Consider the following 14,819-nt stretch of genomic DNA (forward strand, 5'->3'; position numbering starts at 1 on the left):
GGGGGGGGCCCCGCGTTCGCCGGTGCGCTTCCCCGGGTGGGGGCGGGGAGGGGCGGACATGCGCGTGCGCGAGGAGAGGCCGCCTGCGGGGCTGCCCCCCGGCGCGCTGGGTGGGCCACGTCTCAGGGGGGCCGCGGTCCCACGAGGTCGCCGTCCCGCCACCCCGAGCTTGGCCGGGCAGACACGCACGGATGGCCCCGTGCGGCACCTGCGCAGCTACTGAGCGACAGGTGAGCGACCGTTTCATTTTCATAGAAATATTTTACGACTTAAACGTTAAAAATTAATAAAATTTTGATTCATTTGTTATTTTCGTTTATAATTTTTAAGTATTTAGACACATACTATGAGGCCTCCATTTGAATCTTGCCCAGATGCTGCAAACGCCAGGGTGGAGATGAAATGAAAAAACAAAACTGATTATTTCCAAGAAAATAATTCAATGCAAACCAGAATGAAACACTACCAAAACTTTTTTCTAGACTACGGGTAAAGACATTTTCATGTAGTTACAAACTGGTGTGAACTAAAATAAAATTTTTACCGCCCACCGGCGGACTGAATGGACCCCCTCATGGCCAAAGGAATATCCTAAAACTAAACTGCCTGCCAGGAGGAGGGAGGTCAGACAGGCCTCATCATGCCCCCCTCCCTTCTTGGGGACATGCTTTGTAACCCACTAACAGGCCTGAGGGCAGGCAAGACAAACCTGCAGCTCCTCAATTTACCCAACAAATCTGTCCAGTGGCTCATCCTTTGAGAGCTTCTTATCTTAAAAACATTCCAAGCCTTTAGACAAAGCTTCATGTCTTTAACCAATTACAGGTCAAAGAATTTTTAAACTCTCCTATAACCTGTAAGCCCCTCCCCTCCCCTCTCTCCCCCTTCGAGATGGCCCACCTTTTCAGGCCAAACCAATGTATGCCTACCATGTATTGATTTATGACTTTATGTGTAGCCCCTGTCTCCCTGAAATGTATAAAACCAAACTATAACCTACCCACACCGAGTGCACTTGCTCAAGGCTTCTTGGGTGTGGCTCTGGGTCATGGTCCTCAAATTTGGCTCAGAGTAAATCTCTGTAAAATTATTTTACAGAGTTTGGCTTTTTTTTTTTTTCCTGATTAACACAGGTCACCAGCAAAACTTTACTAAAAGCACCTATGTATTAGTGTAGGTTAAACCTGCGGTCCCCAACTCTGGGGTGCGGCCTGTTAGGGACCAGGCTTCAGAGCTCCGCTGGCCTCTCCCCCCACTCCCTTCTCCCTCCACCATGGTGGAAAAATTATCTTTCATGAAACTTATGGGGGGGACACACAGCAGTGGGCAGCAGCGAAGCTTGGTCTGTATTTACAGCCGCTCCCCATTGCTTGCATCACCGCCTGAGCTCCATCTCCCCCCCACAAAAAAATGTCCTTCATGAAAGGGGTCCCTGGTGCCAGAAAGGTTGGGGACCACAGGGTTGGACCACAGGAATAAATAGGCCTCAAATGAAATGGCTCAAACACAAGTGTTTTAACAACTCAGGGCTGGTGTTGCGGTCCGTCAACTGCTGTCCTCAGTAAAGAAATTTAGGGACAAAAGCACAAGCTGCAAAAAAATATATATGTAAATTGGATTTCACCAAAATTAAAAACTTTCATGTTTCAAAGAGTACTATCGAGATAGTGAAAAGACACCCACAGAACTAGAGAATGGCTTTGCAGGTCACATAGCTGATAAAGGTCTTGTTTGCAGAACTCTTACAACTCAGTAATAAAAGGCAACCCAATTAAAAATGGGCAAAGCATTGAACAGACAGTTCTCCAGCACAGGCACACGGATGTCTGATAAGCATGTGAAAAGGTGCCTAACATCTTTAGTCATTGGGGAAATTCAAATCAAAACCGCAGTGAGGTACTGGTTCGTACCTTTGGGATGGCTATAATACAAAGACAGTGATCAGAGTTGGGAGGATGTTGTTACACCAAGCTCCATAGTTGAGACAGGAGGCGTCCTGTGTCAGAATCCAAAGTTCCTATCCATAAGCAGAAATAGAGTTTTAGAGGGAGGCCATTCAGCTTCTGGCAACTGCTGTTCAACTACCTTTGAAGGTTCTGATCTGTCCCACCTCCTGTGGCACAAAGAACAAAGGACATTCCCGGGCCCCTCCCAGCCAGTGGCCTGAGGCAGGGGTACAGGTTTTAGGTCTCCAAAAGGAGGGGAGGATGTTTTAAAGAGACAGAAAATATTTTTGCTGGTTTTTTTTTTTCCAGGCCATTCCCTCTGTTACAACATGGTGAACTTGGAACCCTTGCACGCTGCTGGCAGGAACGGGAGACAGTGCAGCTGCTTTGGAAACCAGCCTGGCAGTTCCTCCAAAGGTTAGACAGCGACTCTACTCCTAGGTGTATACCCAAGAGAAATGAAAATGGGATGTCCTCGCAAAAACTTGTACGTGAATGTTCATGGCAGCACTGTTCATAACAGCCCCAAACTGGAAAAAACCTCCAGGTGTATCAACCCGTGAATGGATGAGGAAAATGTCCGTCCGTTCAGCAGACACAGTAGGATGCACCGCAGCATGAAGCGGAGCAGGATTCAGGCCTGAAAAGCAGCGAAGCACCGACACACACTGCACACGGTGAGACAAGCCAGACAGAGGCCACACGCTCTGTGGCTCCGTTTATACGAAATGTCCAGGACAGGCAACTCCATGGAGATAGAAAGTCGACGAGTGGTTGCCAGGGGCAGGGGCGATGAGGGTGACTGCTAAAGAGTTGGGCTGTCAACAGAAAAGAAGCCAAACTCTGTATAATAATTTAAAGATGTTTATTCTGAGCCAAATTTGAGGACTGTGGCCGTAAGGTTTAAGATCGGAGTCCGCGGGAGGGGTAGCACAGCCGAAAGTCAAAGCACCCTCCTGGGTCTCGGCACCAAATGTAAGGTTTTTTGGATTGGCCAGCGCCAGAGAAAGAAAGACGAGCAGAGTTGAAAGGGATAAGAGGCTTTATTGGGGTGCTCCCCGGAGAGATTCTCGGGTCCAGAGAGAGAGAGAGAGAGAGAGAGAGAGAGACCCGAGAAGTCTGAGTGGGCTTATATATGTTTTTAGGGCCGGGGGTAGGGGTTTCTTTGGCAGGAAGATTTATGGTGGGGAGAGCAAGGAATTTTCTGTTGCAGTTTTAGGGCGGGTATTGAGAAATAGGAGGCGCTGGTGGTATGTGTGGACTCCAGGAACCGAGACTCTTATCAGGGTAACCATCCAGGTGTGGTCATCCTTTAATTTAGCTGGGCCCTGCAGGCATTGTTCTCGGCAGGTCTGGTGGGCTTCTTTTTCCATTAGGGAGGGGAGGGGTGCCCGCCACCAGCCTTACAGTGGCCACACCCAAGAAGCCTTGAGCAAGTGGTGTCAGTAGGGTTATAGTGTGGTTTTATAGATTTCAGGGGGGCAGGAATTACACGTAAAGTCATAAATCAGTACAGGGAAGGTGTACACTGGTTTGGCCCAAAAAGGCGGCACATCTCAGAGTGGGGCTTACACTCCTTGACTTGTAATTGGTTAAAGAAACGAAGCTTTGTCTAAAGGCCTGGAATGTCTTAAGATAAGGTCTGTTCCTCAGGGAGGAGATACCTGCCATACATTTGTGTGTAAAATTGAGGACCTGCAGGTTTGGCCCACGTGGCCTGAGGCCTGCCAGTGAGTTGCAAAGGATGTCTCCAAGAAGGGAGGGGGCACAGTGAGGCTGTCTGACCTCCCTTCTCGTGGTAACTCGGTTTTAGGGTATCCCCTCGGCCAAGAAGGGTCCATTCAGTCAACTGGTGGGGGGCGGGGCGGTCCTTAAGATTTTATTTTAGTTCACAGGGTTGCTTTTTGGGATGATAGAAACGTTCAAAACTTTTTTTTTTTTTTTTTTTTTTTGTTGAGACAGAGTCTCACTTTGTTGCCCAGGCTAGAGTGAGTGCCGTAGCGTCAGCTTAGCTCACAGCAACCTCAGACTCCTCGGCTTAAGCGATCCTACTGCCTCAGCCTCCCGAGTAGCTGGGACTACAGGCATGCGCCACTATGCCCGGCTAATTTTTTCTGTATAGATTTTTAGGTGTCCATATAATGTCTTTCTATTTTTAGTAGAGACGGGGTCTCGCTCAGGCTGGTCTCGAACTCCTGACCTTGAGCAATCCACCCGCCTCGGCCTCCCAGAGTGCTAGGATTACAGGCGTGAGCCACCGCGCCCGGCCAGAAACGTTCAAAACTTGATTGCACAAACTCGTAACAACGCTGGAAACCACTGAATTGTACACTTTAAATGGGTGAAGTGTATGGTGTGTGAATTCTATGTCAATAAAGCTATTTTTAAAAAATGAACAAACCTGATTTGGGTAAGCCACATGGGCAGCGTCACCAGGTCACAGGTCACAGGCAGCTGTGATCACCATGGGTGGCCCCCAGGGGTCGGAAGGAACACCTGACTTTGTTTCAGTCAGAGGGAAACAATGTTGCCTCCCTGTGTTCCAGCTGGTGGCCTCAGGCACGGGATAGTTCAGGACTGGCTGCAGCCCCCTGTGCTTTCTGCTTTAGAGGTCAGGGTGTCACCTTGGGGTCCCTCACAACCAGACCCATGGTGTCCGTGCACAGGGCCATGTGCTGCTGTGTCTTGGGCAGTGGGCCGGACCAGCGGCTGGACTTCAGACCGTCCTTAGGCAGTGGGCCCCACCCTTGGGCACACCCACCAGAGATCCAGAGGCCGGCAGCCACAGTTGTGGAGTGTTTAATCTGCCATCCGTGGACATCCGTGGCCATGCTAGGGTTGCATCAGCAGGTGACACTGATGGGCACCAGCTTAGCTGGATCTTGGGGAACCCAGCCTGCCTTGCAGGGGACCTCTGAAGGGAGAGCTCCCCCAGCCGGTGGCTTTGCTTCAGGCAGCAGATGCTGGCGGAGGGGGTAATGTTTCCCCTAAGGGAGAGTGGCCCACTCATGCAAAACAGGTGACAAGAGCCAGGCGGCTGCACCCCACACACCCCACACGTCCTGTCACTTGTCTGTGACTCCATGGGGCTGGCCCCTTCCTCGGCAGTCTGGGATGTCAGACCCACCGCACGGCGACCCGACACCGCGCCTCCCCCGGACCCACCGCACCGCGACCCAACACCGCGCCTCCCCCGGACCCGCCGCACCGCGAGCCTGGGCGGCGGAGGGTCCCCGGGCGGAGCGCTCGCCGGCTCGTCTGAGCCAGGAAGTTGAGGCCGGGGCCAGGCGCCTTCCCGTTGCCACTCCCGCGTGTCCTTTAATAGAGACGCCGCTCGGCCGGCCGGCCCGACCCCCTCCGCGGGACCCTGGTCCACGCCGCCCGGCAGGGGTGGGGCCTGCACCGCCGGCGTCCTGCGCGCAGACAGCGGGGGACACCGCGCTGCCCACGCGCGCCCCGCACGGGCCGGGCGGTAAGCTGGGCCCCGAGGGCGCGCGCAGGCCGGAAGGGACCGCGCCAGGGCCCTGTCCCCCCACCAGCATCCGCGCCCACCTCGGCCCCGCCCGCCGCGCCCCCCGCGCCTCCTGCCCGGCCCCCGCCAGCCGCGCGCCGTCCGCGTCCCTTGCTCCGCCTCCCGCTCCACCTCCGGCCTCCTCCCGGAGCGCCAGATCTCCGAGCGGCGGGGACGCGACGGGGACGCGCGGGGACTGTCCCGGCGGCGCGATGGAGTCGAGGGGCGGCGACGCGGAGGCCGCGGGCGGCCGGCGGGTGCTGGTGGTGGGCGGCGGCATCGCGGGGCTGGCGGCGGCGCAGAGGCTCTGCGGCCACCCGGCCTGCCCGCACCTGCGGGTCCTGGAGGCCACGGCCCGCGCCGGGGGCCGCATCCGCTCGGAGCGCAGCTTCGGTAACCGCCCCTCCCGACCCCTGCCGGAACCCAACCGGCTCTGCCCGCGCTCGGCCTGCCCTGCACGGGGCTGGCCGGCCCCGACGCCTTGCCTGGCTCCCCGAGCGAATTCCTCAGCCACGGCTCACCTCCCCGAAACTCAGCTGCCCGGACTTAGAAGGGCCTGCCCGGGAAGGTACCCCGCGGCCGTTGCCCCGCTCCGCCCCCGTCCCCCGTCAGCCCCGGGCCCTTCCTGGGCACCCTCGTCCCCCACCAGCGCCCTCCCAGGGCAGGTGCGGGCCAGCACTCCGCTTTCCAGGTGTCGTCCTCAAACCTGGTCCGACGGGGCCCCGCCCTGGGGGACCGCGAAGCCCTCGAGCTGTTCTTCGCGGCACACTTGGGAGGGAGGCCAGGTGTGGTCCAGGAGAAGGGCCCAGGCTGACCTTCCCGGGGAGCGGACCTCCAGGTGGCATCTCTGTCCCCTCCCAGGTGGCGTGGTGGAGGTGGGCGCACACTGGATCCATGGGCCCTCCCAGGGCAACCCGGTGTTCCAGCTGGCCGCCGAGTACGGGCTGCTGGGGGAGAAGGAGTTGTCGGAGGAGAACCAGCAGGTAGAGACTGGGGGTCACCCGGGCCTGCCCTCTGCGTGCTACGCCAGCTCGGGCGCGAGCGTGAGCCTCCAGCTGGTGGCAGAGATGGCCAGTCTGTTCTACAGACTGATCGACCGGACGCGCGAGTTCCTGCACTGCATGGAGACCCCGGTGCCCAGCGTGGGGGAGTACCTCAAGAGGGAGATCCGCCAGCACGTGGCCGGCTGGGCAGGGGGTGAGGACGCCAAGAAGCTCAAGCTGGCCGTGCTGAACACCTTCTTCAACGTGGAGTGCTGCGTTAGCGGCACACACAGCATGGACCTGGTGGCCCTCGCGCCCTTTGGGGAGTACAGTGTGCTGCCCGGGCTGGACTGCACCTTTCCCGGGTAGGGTTCCGTCCGGCCTGCCCAGCCAGGGGCTCTGGGAGGCAGAGGAGGTATGAGTGGGACAGGCCATCTATCCTCCCCATTTCGGGAAAATTGGTTTTGTTCATTTAAGAACAAAAAAAGGTGATTTTCAAAAGAGCGATTGAAAGCAAGAAAGATGTCTTGTGATGCTAACTTCCTCTATTTCCTGAGGCCTCCGCGTGCCAGCGTGATGTGGGGCTTCCACTGCAGAGGGGCCAGAGGGGCCCTTCCCTGTGGCAAGGTGGCTGCCCAGAGCAGGCCCAGGCAGGATCCCCGCCCCACCCACGTGTCCTCAGCTCCCAGGCTCCTGCTCAGGGGCCGGGCATTTGTGGCTCAGGAAGTGCAGGGCACCAGGGCAGGGGTGGGGAAGGGGCGGGGAAGGAGGGAGCCCCTTTCCGGTGATTACCTGGGCTTTGCTGTTCATTAGCTCACTTAATCCTCCCATTAGCCTGTAAGGCAGGTGTTCACATTCCTGGGGTGAAGGAAGGCCGCAAGGGCGGAGCAGCGAGTGCTTGGCCCCTGCCCTGAGCTCGAGCTCCCTGCAGTGCCTGTCACTGTGATAAGGCGGCTGTGATATGGCGGCTGTGATACGGTGGGAGCTAGGAGGGCTCATTTCTGCCGTGCTTACCCTTGCAGGGACCGGTCCTGCAAGCAACCTCTGTGTCTCCTAGGGGCTACCAGGGACTCACAGACCGCATGGTGGCCTCCTTGCCGGAGGATGTGATGGTGTTCAACAAGCCGGTCAAGACCATTCACTGGGAGGGGTCCTTCCAGGAGGCGGCGTTGCCCGGGGAGACCTTCCCGGTGTTGGTGGAATGTGAGGATGGAAGCCATTTCGCAGCGCACCACGTCATTGTCACCGTGCCCTTAGGTAGGGCCAGCTTTTCTGGTGGGATTTTCAGTCCCAGTCCCCCTCCCAGGTGCCCCTGGCCTCTGACCTGACCCCGCTCCCCCTGCCTCCGTGGGCTGTGGGGCGTCCCAGGGAGGTAAGGGGTGTCCTGCTCCTCAGAGGTGACTGGAAAGGCTGGGATGGCCTTAGAGGTTAGCGAAGCTGCACTTTCTTGGAGACGGAAAGGGCGAGAAGAACCTGGTCTCGGGTTAGGCTGGGCGGTGATCTGCGGACAGAGCTGTTAATCTTGAATTCTAGATCTGGTGCTTTAGACGTAAGTCTTTGAGTAGAAGTTGTACGACAATTTTATAAAAGGTGGAGACGGGTGAAAACAAAGTTGCCAGGATGACTGCTGCTGACCGGAGGTGGGTGTCACAGGGCGGCCACCACTGCCTCTGCCCAGTTATCTCCAGACTCCTGGACTCCTCGGACTCCTCGGGCAGCCGCAGGAGGTGCCGGCACCGTCCCCAGTCTGACAGGTTTGAACAGAGAGAGGCAGACGGAGGAAGTCACTTAGTTGCCTGAGTTGACAAAGCCAGCAAGTGCCAGGCTTACCTGGGGTGTGTCTCCCACCCCCACCTGGGGCGGCTGGGAGGCTGTGCCAGGCCGTTCCGCACCCCTGCTGTTTCCCACAGACGGGCCACACTGGCCCTGCTAACAGCGTGCAGTTTGCCTTTTTTTCTTAGCAAAACTTTTTGTCAGTGTTTCCAAACCAGCACGTATGGATCTATAGCGGTCTTTTTTATTTTTATTTTTTTACCACCCGTGGCCTTGTTCATTCGGGGTTGTGGGAGGTACTTATGGAGCCCGCTAAGTGCTCCCTGGGGACGGGCCAGCAGCTACATTGTTACGGTCATGGCCTGTTTGATGAGGAGCCAGCTTTCCTCGCATTTGAACCTCACACTCAGGCAGTGTTTTCTTCTGTGCGCATGCCGTTATGTAACACATACTGATGGAAATTTAGGCGGGTGTTCACTCTTTCTGTTTCACACACTGTTTTACGCGTGCATGTAGAAGCGCCTGTGTGAGTGTGGCAGTGGGACCTGCTGGGTCGGAGTCTGGACGGTGACTGCCGTGGAAGGCCGTGTGGCCCCCTGCGCAGCCCACGTGCTGGGACGCCCGTGTCCCTGGCCTCACTGCCTGTTGATGACCTTTGCCTGGCGTGCTGCGGGCGGTCCCCCTCTCTCTCACTGACTCGCACGTGTCTCAAGGAGACCGGTGTGTCACCGCAGGGCTGCAAGTCCGTCATGCCACGGTGCTTTGTTGTTCAGCCTGCCGCCGTCTGCCTTTGGGCTACATCTGTTCTTTTTACAACGTATACTCATTTTTTTATGTAGCTTCTGGATAAAGCCTGTGTCTTTAACTGCTCCTCTGAATGAATTCGCGAGCAGTGTGGCTTGCAGAGGCTCAGGAACGAGCTGTCCCTGCAGAGCAGTCTGTGGGGGTGGTGACCAGTGGGGACACTGGGCCTTTTGTGTCCCTCCAGTTCAGTTTTGGTTTCCCCAGACTGCGAGCCTGCACGGCCTTGCCAGCCTTGTCTCCGGGCGCCCTGGTCCTGAACAAACAGGGGCCCTGGGGGAGGGGGCGGCATGTTTGGGAGCCTCTCTGCCTCCTCAAGGTGGAATCAGGGTGGGCTCCTGTTAGCTGCCGGTTCCTGTTCAAGACCTTTATGTGGTATAAGCCGAATCCGATTATGAATTTCAGGTTTCCTTAAGGAACATCTGGACACCTTCTTTGACCCGCCACTGCCCACCGAGAAGGCAGAAGCAATCCAGAAAATAGGCTTTGGGACCAACAATAAAATCTTCCTGGAGTTCCAGGAGCCCTTCTGGGAGCCAGACTGCCAGATCATCCAGGTGGTGTGGGAGGACTCGTCGCCGCTGGAGGACGCCGCCCCCTCGCTGCGGGACGCCTGGTTCAAGAAGCTCATCGGCTTTTTCGTCCTGCCGGCCTTTGAGTACGTAGGCTCCCCTGTGGCCTGTTCCTCAGGGCCCAGTCTGGGTGAGGACCCAGCAGCGCGCTGGTGCACTGCCTGGGGAATCTGGAGGGTTAACGGGTGGGGGTCCCACCAGCCCCCAAGGCGCTGGCTACGTGCACCTGGGGCTCAGGTGTGTCCCTGCACTGGTAGGCTCTCTCAGTCTGCAGCCTGTGAGAAGGTATTTCCTGGGATTCTGTAGGAAGCCAGGGCTTGTAGATCCCGAAAAAAGTTGAAATATGGGGAAAAACAATTCTTAAACAGGAGGAAATCATAGAACAAAACCCTCCTACGAGTCATGGAATTGTAGACCCAGAGATTACGGGCTGACTTAGTCGCCCCACCCTCCTGTAAAGCACAAAGGACACCGGGGTAATAGCGGGTGGAGGAACTGATTTTTCCAGCAAAATTAAAACACAAAGTTAGCATACTGTGTCAGATGGCAGATATAATTCTGCATTTCCCCTTGGAGCTGAGGTGGGAGAGGGGACCAAGCTCTTAGCCTGAAAGGCTCAGGATGGTGGAGCGGCCTGCTGATCGGGAGCGGGAGGGCCTCGGAGCAGCCGCCAATCTCTGCACTGAAGAGAGAACTGACGCCCCAGGGCTTGGAGCCGGGGTCACAGGTGGGGCGGGTGACTGGGGCACAGCCCATGCTCTGTTGCTAGGATGCGGGGGACAGCAGTGTCTCAGTGGGTGCTGTCTGTGGCTCGGGGCGGTGGCTCTCGACTGTGTGGTCTCATGTCCCTTTCATGTGCTAAAGGTGACCGAGAGTCTGGAAGAGCCTTTGCTTATGCGGGTTATGTCCATTTACCACGTGAGAAATTAAAACTGGGAAATTATTTATTGTTTGAGATAATAATGAACCCACTCCGTGGTAGCACAAATAACCTTTTAAAAATGAAATTATATTTTCTCAAACAAAATTTAAGGAGGGGGTGGCAGAGTTTTGTCCTTGCTACAGATCTCGCTACTGTCAGGCTTAATGGACGACGTTGGGTTCTCACGGCTGCCCCTGCGTGCGTCCCGCTGTGACGTTTTATTTTGGTTGACGGGTATGAAGCCAGTCTGGGCCTGCACAGATAGGCAGTTGGAAGAAGGGAGTCATGTTTAGTTTTTCAGATGATGATGGGTATTGTGGGTACTGCACTAAGACTCAGGAAGTGGTATTGCATTCTCTCAAAGACCGGCTGAATGTGGAATCTGAGGCCAGACAGGTGGATTTTTTTAATCTAATTTTTTTTTTTTTTTTTCTTTTTGAGACAGAGTCTCACTCTGTTGCCTGGGCTGGAGCCCGGCCTAGCTCACAGCAACCTCAAAATCCTGGGCTCAGGCAAGCCTCCTGCCTCAGCCTCTCGAGTAGCTGGGACCACATGCGCCACCATGCCTGGCTAATTTTTCCTATTTTTAGTAGAGACAGGGTCTTGCTCTTGCTCAGGCTGGTGTTGAACTCCAGAGCTCAAGCCATCCTCCCACCTCAGCCTCCCAGAGTGCTGGGATGACAGGTGCGAGCCACCACGCCTGGCTCCTAGTTCCCATTTCTTCATACAGATTATTAACAATACACGCACTCAATGGTAAACATGTAATAAAATTAACAGCTTTTACTGTTTCATTGTGGATGCTCTCGAGCGAAGTCGGCATCTGCGTGTGGCGAAGCAGGCGTGCTGGCGTGGCTTGCGTCGCTGCCTCCCTGCTGAGGGGCGGTTTCCCCACCTTTGCTCTTTCACGGGTGAAAACGACGCAGTGGAAAAGCAAATGCCGTCTCAGTGTAACAAAGATGGTTCTGACCTCGAGGGTCCCTGACAGGTCTGGGGACCCCCACTTTGAGAACCGCTGCCTGGTGACTGCCCCTCGGGTGGCATAGTCGGTGGCTTCTCGCCAAGAGATGGCGGAGAGCTGGGCTGGCTGGAGCTTGTCTCTGGTGTCTCTCCACCAGGTCTGCCCACGTTCTTTGCGGGTTCATTGCTGGGCTCGAGTCGGAGTTTATGGAGACGCTGTCGGATGAAGAAGTGCTTCTGTGTCTGACCCAAGTGCTCCGCAGAGTGACAGGTACTCAGCACCGGGGAGTTGCTGCTCTCCCAGCATCAGCCGATCCCTGAACGGGAACTAAACTTCGCAGAGCAGAGAGGAGCTGCGCTGGGCACTGTATGTCTCCAGGGACGGTCCTTCCTCTTCCTTCTGGAGTCAGTAACAGTTCTCTGAGGAACTAAAATGGCTTTGCAAACACTTTCTATTTCTTTTTTCTAAAATATGCCACCAACACAAGTGCAGTTGTCCTTAATCAGATTTTTTTTTTTTTTTTGAGACAGAGTCTCGCTCTGTTGCCCGGGCTAGAGTGCTGTGGCGTCAGCCTAGCTCACAGCAACCTCAGACTCCTGGGCTCAAGCGATCCTCCTGCCTCAGCCTCCCGAGTAGCTGGGACTACAGGCATGCGCCACCATGCCCGGCTAATTTTTTCTATATATTTTTAGCTGTCCAGATCATTTCTTTCTATTTTTAGCAGAGATGGGGTCTTGCTCTTGCTCAGGCTGGTCTCTAACTCCTGACCTCGAGCGATCCTCCCGCCTCGGCCTCCCAGAGTGCTAGGATTACAGGCATGAGCCACCGCGCCCGGCCCTTAATCAGATTTTTACAGAGGAAGAAGCTGAGGCTCAGAGAAAGTGCTGGTGCCGTCCTGGGTGCCGGTGCCTCTTAATGGGCTCAGAGTTTTCTTCCCAGGTGGTGTCTTTCATTTTAAACTGCTCAGTCTTTAAAATGAAAAGCCAACTGCGGACACGCAGGTGAGAGTTCCGGGCTAACGTGCTGCGTCTCTGCGGCTCAGGAAACCCACGGCTCCCGGCGCCCAGGAGCATGCTGAGGTCCTGCTGGCACAGTGCCCCGTACACCAGGGGCTCCTACAGCTACGTGGCCGTGGGCAGCACAGGGGACGACCTGGACCTGCTGGCTCAGCCCCTGCCTGGGGACGACGCCCACGCCCAGGTATGTCATCGTCCCGTGCCCCGCGGGGCCTGCAGGGGCCCCCGAGGCTCAGCGCTGCAGGACCCTGAGCGAGTGACCCGTGGGCCCGGACCCCGAGACTCAGAAGCCATTTCTCTTTGAAACTAAGAATTTTTAAACGTATCATTTTTGTCCGAATTGTACACACACATAGCTTAGGGAGTCAGAGAGTTCCACAGTGCTGGCTAACACGATAAAATAAAACAAGTAGCTTCTTCTCCCCTTCCCAGACTCTGCTTCCAGCTGATTCTGGTCTCAGAGTTTACCGTGTGTCTAAAAACATGTTTAAATGTCCACTTTTTAGAAACATTGTGGAAAATGTCAGATGTCCACAGAAGTAGGCAGAGCCTTGAGCAGCACCCAGACACCGCTGGGTCCCAGCCAGGCTCCTCCCCTGCCCCGTCGTCACCAAGCACGTCTCACCCCCAGTGTCATTTCACCGCAGATATTTTGGTGTGTATCTCTAAAAGATAAGGACACTCTTTTAAAAATGACGTAACTATAATGCTATTTTCCCACTGAAAAGTTGGCAATAATTCCCCGGCATTACCCGGTACTCAGTGCCCAGCGGTGCCTTTAGTTGGCCTGTTTGGAGATGTTCCTCCTCAAACTTCCGGGTTAGGCTTTGCTGATTGGCCGCAGCCGGCGGTTTCGCTGCCTCCCGCTCTGCCCGCCCTGGCCTCGGAGCTCTCTCCCAGCCTCCCGCCACGGGATTTGGTGATTTTGGCGGGATCACTCTCAGTGTTTACGTGGTCTTGTTTTCTCCACGCCTGAGCACTCAGGGTGCAGTGGCTTCTTTTCGTGCCCGTGCGAGTCAGTGTGTGCGTGTGTCGTGTTTCTCTGCCCAGACTCTGCGATCCAATCCCCATCCTCACTGCGGCTCTTGTTCCCAGCTGCAGATTCTGTTCGCGGGGGAAGCCACACACCGGACGTTTTACTCCACGACGCACGGGGCTCTGCTGTCCGGCTGGAGGGAGGCCGACCGCCTGCTGGGTCTGTGGGGCCCGCAGGTGCGGCAGCGCAGGCCCCGGCTGTAGCTGGCCCTGCTGCTCTGCCCCTGTGCCGGGGAGCCTGGGGCCCTCCTTTCCTCCGACAGAGGATTTGCAGTCTGGCTCGGAGCGGGGTTGTTAATGACAGTCCTGGAGCTGACCATGAGGTCTTCCTGAAGCAGACGCAGGGCACTGCACTGAGGGCGCCGCCTCGCACATAAAACACTCAGGAGTCACCGTGTCTGGAGTCGTCCTTCCTGCCTCTGGCTGCGGCATCTGCAGCTGTTGTCCTCATCCTGCCCCAGGCCCAGGTCAGCACCGGGCCTTGTGTCTCTGACCCTCCCACGGGCCCCCTGCGTCCGCCAGGCTCTGGGTCCTGTGGATGCCCCCATCCCTGACACCTTAGGGTGCCCCCGAGTGGTCATCGCAGCTGCCCAGCGTGGCCACAAACCTCCCTGCTCATAGACAGACACTGCACCCACCGCACGGTACACCGGGGAGACGGCGTGCAGAGGGGGCACCCTGCCCCCACCTGGGCCAGAGGCTTTCTAGAGAGTAGACAGTGAGGCCTGAAGAGTATGGCGGCATGGGAGCCTGTGGGTGCTGGGCAGTGCTGGGGTGTCAGGCAGTGTTGGGGTGCACCAGTGTCATGCTCAGTGTCAACAGAAAGGAAACCAAACTCTGTAAAATAATTTTTTTTTTTTTTGAGACAGAGTCTCTGTCACCCAGGCTAGAGTGCCATGGCATCAGCCTAGCTCACAGCAACCTCAAACTCCTGGGCTCAAGTGATCCTCCTGCCTCAGCCTCCCGAGTGGCTGGGACTACAGGCATGAGCAACCATGCCCAGCTAATTTTTCTATATATTTTTAACTGTCCACATAATTTCTTTCTATTTTTAGTAGAGCCGAGGTCTTGCTCTTGCTCAGGCTGGTCTCGAACTCCTGACCTCAAACAATCCGCCTGCCTTGGCCTCCCAGAGTGCTAGGATTATAGGCGTGAGCCACTGCGCCGGCCTGTAAAATAATTTTAAAGAGATTTATTCTGAGCCAAACTTGAGGATCATGACCTGGAGCCAAGCCCAAGAGGTCTTGAGCAAGTGGACTCCCAGTGGCTGGGTTCCAGTTTGGTTTTATATATTTCAGG

General features: G+C 56.0%; 1 protein-coding gene across 5 annotated transcripts; it reads left to right on the top strand.

Annotated features, from left to right (window-relative positions):
- The first annotated feature begins 8 nt into the window (after positions 1-8).
- PAOX (polyamine oxidase) lies at positions 9-14,168 on the top strand. Of its 5 annotated transcripts, XM_069459930.1 has the most exons (8): positions 9-230; positions 2,256-2,363; positions 6,319-6,805; positions 7,498-7,697; positions 9,420-9,672; positions 11,627-11,739; positions 12,512-12,669; positions 13,581-13,798. In XM_069459930.1, the coding sequence occupies exons 2-8, from the start codon at positions 2,276-2,278 to the stop codon at positions 13,722-13,724; spliced, it is 1,443 nt and encodes a 480-aa protein (XP_069316031.1). In that variant the 5' UTR covers positions 9-230; positions 2,256-2,275; the 3' UTR covers positions 13,725-13,798. The 5 variants fall into 5 exon arrangements, with proteins under 5 accessions (XP_069316031.1, XP_069316033.1, XP_069316028.1 ...); XM_069459932.1 differs by lacking the exons at positions 9-230; positions 2,256-2,363 and adding an exon at positions 2,570-2,623; XM_069459927.1 differs by lacking the exons at positions 9-230; positions 2,256-2,363 and adding an exon at positions 5,556-5,850.
- The last annotated feature ends 651 nt before the right edge of the window (positions 14,169-14,819 follow it).

This window comes from Eulemur rufifrons, chromosome 28 (genome assembly GCF_041146395.1).
Source record: "Eulemur rufifrons isolate Redbay chromosome 28, OSU_ERuf_1, whole genome shotgun sequence".
NCBI lineage: Eukaryota > Metazoa > Chordata > Mammalia > Primates > Lemuridae > Eulemur > Eulemur rufifrons.